This window comes from Loxodonta africana, chromosome 2, assembly GCF_030014295.1.
Source record: "Loxodonta africana isolate mLoxAfr1 chromosome 2, mLoxAfr1.hap2, whole genome shotgun sequence".
Lineage (NCBI taxonomy): Eukaryota > Metazoa > Chordata > Mammalia > Proboscidea > Elephantidae > Loxodonta > Loxodonta africana.
Window position 1 is genome coordinate 49345099 of NC_087343.1, and position 7213 is coordinate 49352311.

The window sequence follows — 7213 nt, forward strand, 5'->3', positions numbered from 1 at the left end:
CCCGACACAGACGCCAGAAGCCCCTGCAGGAGCCGTGGACCCTGCGGAAGAACCCAATAGACGCTCGCTGCAGCAACTTCTCCTGGGCCTGCCGCCCAGCCCTGGGGACAAACAGCTGGACAAGGAGGCTTCTGACAGCCTAGACCTTTCGGAGCTACACAGGCCTCCTGCTAAGGCTGGTGGGAGCCTCCGCAGGGTTTTGGCAGGCTGCTGGGAACGGATTCGTCGCGTGTTGTCCAAGCCTTGGGGCTGCTCCCGCTAGCTTTTTGGCGCTGAGGACGCCTCCGATGGCAGAGGGATTTTTTTGGATGTCCCTCTTTGACAAGAGTCTCATTACAAACTGCCTCTTTTCCGAAATAAAAACATTTTATGATGTGCCTTCAGAATCGGTTGATAATTTGGGGCTCTATTTTTTATTTCTTCTGACAGCGCCGCTCCCTCGAGCACACCGCAGACAAATGGGCCAAGCCAGCGATCCCTTGTTACTGTCTTCCCTTCTAGCACCACGCCACAACCCATGGCTTGTCAGCGCCACCACCAGTGGTGTCACCTACCAGGTATTTCGTGGTGACTTCACCACTCTCTCTTTGATTCATGCCTCCTCTCGCTGGATCCCAGCACCGGTAGGTGCTCGGTGGCAGCGTTTTGTCTTTCTATGCTCCGGGGTCCCTGCACCGAGCCTGAGGTTACTCTTGGGCATCTTGCCTAGTATTGCCCAATCCTGGCAGGCGGCATCTCTTCAGCGGCAGCGCAGATCTTGTCTCGGAGCCCTTTGTGTCTAGTTTTCTGCACGGCTACTTCCTCTCTGAAGGCACTTGCTGGGACCCAGCCATGCGAGGTGCAGAGGGGAGTTTGAGGGTTACAGGTCCCATGGGTACACAGGGCTGGTGGTTCTTCAGGGTTCTAGCCAGCAGAGGGAGGGACTCTGATGGTTTCAGGTGGAGCCGAATATGCTTGGGTGGCAGCCATCTCCCTTCACCAATCTGGAAGTTTTTCACTTGCAGCCCTGCTGGCTTCAACAATAGGGAGGTTTCTCAGTGGAGCACTGCCACCTGCACCAAGTCACATGCCTTTGACCAGCCGCTGGTTTCCCATCAGCACCACATTCATTTAGTGTCCAGGTTTGTCGAAGCGTGGCTGGTAGCACCCAGCAGGTGCTTCCTGGGTGTCAGCATTACTAGTTTCGCCTTGGGGACGGTCCTTCTACAGTCAGAGCACCGCAGTTGGCAAGGAGCACTGTTCCACTTTGCAATTTCATTACTGGCATTGTGGTGGTAGTTGCCAACCAGCGCTTCTGACTGAGGGCGACCCAATGTGCCTCGGGGTAGCAATGTGTGCCATAGAGTTTTCAAGGCTGTCACCTTTCCGAAGCAGATTGCCAGGCCTCTCTTCTGAGGTGCCTATGGGTGTGTTGGGACTCACAACCTGTCAACTTAATGTCTGCACCACCCCCAGTCCCCGGGAAATCTTTAGTAGCTTTAGTCCGTGTTTACTCTGTCAGCAAATCTTTACACCCACTCGGCGTGTTCTCCGTGGCAGGATAGCTAGTGTTTGAGTGACAGGATAGCTTCTAGGGGAACGCTGGCGTTGTTGGTAGAGCTGAATGTGTCATTTGTTACCTCCCAGCAATTGCTAGATCCCAGTGCCTCTACCTCCCCAAAGCCGCCTATCTGGAGAGCAGCACCAACAGGTGAACCAAGCCTGCGGGTTTTCATTAGCACTGTCCTTAGGAGCGGGAAACCAGAGCCAGAAGATTCTGGGCGGCAGCACCCTTGACTTAGTGCAGGTGTTTCCTTCTCAGGCCCTTCACAGCTAGGGGCACTGTGCCCCCAACTGCTGGGTCCCAGTAGTGGTCCGTTTCTAGGCTCCGGGCTCCGATAGGGCCTCAAGACTAGCGGGTTCTCAGTCATTTTGCCGCCAGTAGAGAGCATCTGACTGTTTGTCTGTCACAGCTGCCCTGGGAGCCCACGCCGAGACTCGCTCCGTGACTCCAGCCAGAAGGTTTGTTTCAAGGTCTCCAACCTGCAGCGTTGCCCTGACACTAAAGCTATTGACACCAAACGAGAGCTCCAGAGGCGAGGGTAAGGGGAACTGGCGGGGCTAGGAGCCACTAAGCGTTTGCGCAGGGCAACTAGCGGAGATGCCAAGGACAAAGGTCCGTCGACAGTTACTCCTGTGTTGAAACCATGAAACCGCTGGCTAGGACAGTGACAACCACCACCACCGGGAAAGGAGCGGGCGATGCTAGTACCGAGAAGCTGCCAGCTAGACGCCACTTGAGAAAGTGCTGCCGGCACTTCCTCCAAGTCTGCGGTACCACATCAATCCTCGGGGAATCGGACAATTCCTCTTTCATTTTCCTGGAGAAGTCGGGCTCTCCAAAGACCCAGGGCTCCAGCAGCTCCCCAGTGAATTACGAAAGGGGAAGGAGCGCTTGATGAGGAAGGCTGGGCCTGAATCAGGGAACGAAGTAGAAGCCGCCATCATCGCCAGGAACTTCCCACTTCAGTAAACAGTCTTTCCCAGAATCTCAGAGAATGTTCAGGAAAACGAAAAAAAAACCACCCAACTCTTTGCATTTGTGTCCATTGGGACTCCTAGAGACCCTATAGGTCAGAGTAGAACTGTCCCATAGAGTTTCTAAGGGGTGTCTGTTAGATTTGAACTGCCAACCGTTTGGTTACCAGCTCCAGCACTTAACCGCTATGCCCCCAGGGTTTCCTTAGGAAACATAAAGGGACTCATTTGGGGATAGGATTCTCACCCCTCTCTAGGTTTCGCCTCCAGTCTCCCCGCGGTTCCCCAGCTCTTCCTCCACTAGCCCAAACCCGCCGTGCCACCTGCGGCTCCTGCATCTTATCTGCCTCTTGGTCCTGCGACGCGAAAACACAGGAAAAGAGGCCCGGTGCACACGCGAAGAGTTACACCCCTTTCACAAGAAGGAGGAGCCCCTCCAGAAGAGCCATCGAAAAGCAAAATCCCTTGCTCCATGGCTCTCCTCTCCCTATCACCACGGGAAATTTGCACCTTGGCAGAAAAGCTGGCGTCTGCTCCAGAGAAGGGAAGGGGCCAGCCACGCACCGAGGCAGGGGTCAGGGGAAAAGGCCCAGCGCTCATTCCTAGGCAGGGTAGATGTCGGAGCGAGTGCACAGTCCAGATTCAGGGAGGTTCTGATGGAGTCTGGGGGTGGCCAGAGGCTGCTTCCCAGAACTGGTAAGGTCTGAGGATTATCTGGTCTGGGGTCAGCTAGTCTCAGGCCAAAGCTCCAGCAGCCCCACTCTAAGTGGTGGAATTGGTGAAGCAAACTGTCATTTGGACAATGAGTGATGAAGGTTAACTGATTATTTTCATTTTCCTGCTGCTGGGTTATGCCCTATACCGGCGAACTCAGATTTTATTTTTCCCGTAGCTACTTTCTTTTTTTATATATATGGTGGCCATGAGTCGGAATCGACTCGATGGCAATGGGTTTCGTGTTTTTTGTGGTTTGGTACGCGTTTCATCCTGCTGGCCCTTTCTTAGTCCCAGGAAGTCCAGTGTAGATGTAACAGAGGCTGACTTAGGCGTGACAGAGACATAATCCCAGGACAGCAGCCTTTGATGGCGTTTGCAATTTCTTCTGGTAGAGGAAGTGCTAAGTGTGGCTTGCCTGTTTTAAAGGTTTTCTTCCGTTGTGTTTGCTGTGGGATCGACACGTGTTTTCTTTAGGTTTATTTGCATTTTAGAATTATTATTTAAAATATTAATGTAACTTTCACTTTAGATTCTCAAGGCTTTTTTTTTTTTTTTTTTTAATTCGGAACACTCGGCTTTCAGCTATGCGGCTTGCCTAGGATCGTCCAAAACCTCTGGCTTCTGGGAGCCGGGTCTCAGCGCCCCTAGGAGCCACAGCGCCGTTTCCCCCGCAACCGCGCTCCTCCCAGCCAGCCTGCGCATTCTCAGCCGCACTTTCGTCGCCAGCGGAGCCAGACTGAGGCTTTCTGGGTCGCGGCACCCCTCGTAGCGCCACCTAAAAGTTCTCCGTCTCAGAACCTTCGCGGTCTCTGTCTAGCGCTTTCTCGGCCCAGCACCGGTGGTTTCGGGTGGCGGCGCCGCATTTGCACGGAGCCATTTTAGCGTCAGCACTTTCGCTTGTAGCGGTGACGCGCCGTTTTCTGGGCCAGCACGTCACTGCACCGAGTCTGTCGGTCGTAGCACAGGTAGCTTCTCAGAGCCGCCCGTTTCTTTTTGACAGCACCGTGGATCACGTCCGAATGTGGGCACTTGCGGGATCCGAGCACTGTGCGCCCGGCCGGGTTTCTCGGTGTCACCGGCGCTAGTTGCTCGCTGCCTGCGCTTTGTCATTTTCACAGCAGCCTCCCCGAGCCGCCTGTTTCCCCAGCGGAGCCGCCGCGGCTCGTTCGCCCTGAGCTGGCAGCGCTGCGCCGGCGCTTTCTCTCTCCAGCGCCGCTGCTCGCGCCCGCGACCCGTGCTCTCCGGGGCCCGCCGGCCGCTGTGCGCGCTCCTTTCGCTTTCACAGCCTCGCCCCGTGGCTGATTTCTCCGACCCGGCACACTTTCCGTTAGCTGTGCGTGCGGCGCTAACACGGAAAACCATCTGGTTTGGCGTCGGTAGCTTAGGTGCCACGGCGACACTGCCGGCTTAGACCGGGGCCCGTCCGCCTAGCGTCCAGGAGAGAGGCTCGGGGCCGGCTCCCAGCGCAGCCGTGACGCACCAACGGCCAGATGGGCTCAACTAGCCACAAAGCGACCTAAAATCCGGCGGCCCGGCGCCCCTAAGGGAGCCCCCAATTTCAAAAGGCACCACCCTTTGAGACTTAGGTGGAGCGGGCACAGGGCCCCTAGCGGCGAAGGCACTGAGAAGCATCAGCCGCCTTAAACCAAGGGTGCTGTCGCCCAAGGGCCGGATCTGGTTTCCCGCCCCCAGGGCCGGTGGTAAGGAAAACCGCCGGCTCGGCTCACCGGCTGGTGCTGCTCCCCAGATACGCGCGTTCGTGGAGGCAGTAGCACTGGGATCCGGCAATCCCTGGGAGGTAGCAAATAACACATACAGCGCCAGCATACCACTAGAAACTATCTCGTCACCACGAAAGTAGCTTTCCTGCCATCGAGAAAACACTGAGTGGGTGTAAATATTTGCTGGCAAAGTAAACCCTGGCTAACGTTACTAAAGGATTACTTGCACGGCGAAAAGGGTGTCTGTCCCAAATCACCCGTCGACGCCTGGGAGAGGTCACAGCCTTGAAAAGTCTATAGAGCTCAGTTCTTCTCTGACGCGCGTGGGGTCGCCACGAGTCGGAAGCACTGGATGGCAACCACCACCAACAACGCTACTAACAAAGTTCAAATTGGAACAAAGCTCGGTGTAAACCGCTCTGCTCGAACCTAAGGAAAACCGTCGTCAAGGCGGAACTGTTAACGCTGCCACCCAGAAAGCACTGCGCAACCAGCGACGTTTCAGCTCTTCTGGCAACTAATGGGTTACTAGTGAAAGTGCTGCTGCTGCCAAACTGGCTCTTGGTCGAAGCCATCTGACATGGCGCAGGTGGCAGTACACCAGCGAGAAGCGGCGCTATCGTTGAAGCCAGCGGGCCCCGGACTGAAAAACTTCCGGATCCAGGAAAGGAGATGGCTGCCACCCAAGCATATCTGGCTCGACCTGAAACCGTCAGCGTCCCTCTACTAGCTAGAACCGCGACGAACCGCCAGCCCTGTGCATCTGTGGGACCTGCGACTCGCAAAACCTCCCCTGGGCAGGTTGTGTTGCTTGGCTGCCTGCAAGTGCCTTCAAAGAGGAAATACGCGCAGAAGCCTAGACACATGTGGCTCTGCGACTAGAGCTGCTGAGCCACCGAGGAGATGCCACCGGCTAGGATTCGCCAATACTAGCGATGATGCCGAAGGGAAACCTCCTGTTCGGTGCGCGGATCGGGCGGCAAAGACCGACAAAACGCTGACAAGGAGCACCTGAAGGTGCTGGGAAGCAGCTAGAGGCGGCATGAATCCAATAGGATAGTGGTGAAGTCACCAAGAAATGTCCGGTCTGTCTGCGAAACCACCGACGGCTTCGCTGACAACCCACGGCTTGTGGTGTTGTGCTACAAGCGAATACAGTAACAAGGGATGGCTGGCTTGGCGCTGTGCAGGAGAAACCGGCGGCGTCAGAAGAAAGAGAACGCAAAATGGACAACTAACTCTGAAGGCACATCTTAAAATGTTTTTATTTCGAAAATGGGGCGGTTTGTAATGAGAATCTTGTCAAAGACGGACATCCAAAAAGAGTCCCGCTGCCATCACAGGCGTCCTCAGCGCCAAAAGGCTAGCGGCAGCAGCCCCAGGGTTTGGGGAACACGCGACGAATCCATTCCCAGCAGCCTGCAAAAACCCGGGGGTGTCTCCACCAAGCGGTGGCAGGAGGGCGTCGGCGCTCCGAATGGTTTGGGCTGTCAGGAGTCTGGCTGTCCAGTTGTGTGTCGCCCGCGCAGGGAGGCTGGTCCTGGAGAAATGGCCACAGCCAGCGTCGTCTATCCGGTTCTTCCACAGGGTCCACGTCTCCTGGAGAGGCCTCTGGTGTCTGTGTCCCGGGCCAAAGGTCCTGAGCGAGCAAGGCTGAACTTCCTTCCAGGGTGCTCTGCGCTCTGTCAGAGAGTCCGTTTTGCGAGTAAACCCAGTGCAGTCGCCACGGAGGACTGGAAAGCAGTTCCAGGCTGTCCGGTGAGGGTTCTCCCAGCTTGGGATAGAAAGGGAGCGGCCAGGGCCCAGAATCTTCTGAGCTCCCGAATGGCAGAGCCAGGGCCTCCGGAGAGTCGTCTGCGGAATCCCAAGCCTGCTTCACACAGTCAGGAAAATGCTGCTTCATCACCGCGGTAGCTTCCAGACGGGACACAAGCCTTTGGGGCAGGCAACAGGCAAGTGCTCAGCAGTTCCACCAGCCCGGGTATTTATGCTCCCCGGATTCGTGGGCGGGCCCCACGAAAGAAAAAAAAAATCCGTACGAAAGGAACCGAAAACAAAACTCAGCGAACATATCTACCCCACTGGAAAAAACCGCTAGACAAAATCGGAGAAAACGATCAAAAGCGTATGGAAAACTAAGCCTAGGCAGAAACCGCCAACAGCATTAAAGGCAGCATTTCTACGATTTGATAACTCTGTCACGCTTAAACCGGGACTCCCTACGGTAAGATATTGTGGCACCACGGAAGTGGTATTTG

General features: G+C 55.7%; 1 protein-coding gene across 1 annotated transcript; it reads right to left on the reverse strand.

The window, feature by feature from the left end:
• Positions 1-6318: 6318 nt before the first annotated feature.
• Positions 6319-6858, reverse strand: ANXA2R (annexin A2 receptor). Its single transcript, XM_064279688.1, has one exon. The coding sequence runs from the start codon at positions 6856-6858 to the stop codon at positions 6319-6321; it is 540 nt and encodes a 179-aa protein (XP_064135758.1).
• Between the last annotated feature and the right edge of the window lie 355 nt (positions 6859-7213).

What these genes read in the sequence shown, in the direction of transcription:
- ANXA2R (XM_064279688.1), bottom strand. Translation starts at nt 6,858, where the DNA reads ATGAAGCAGCATTTTCCTGACTGTGTGAAGCAGGCTTGGGATTCCGCA.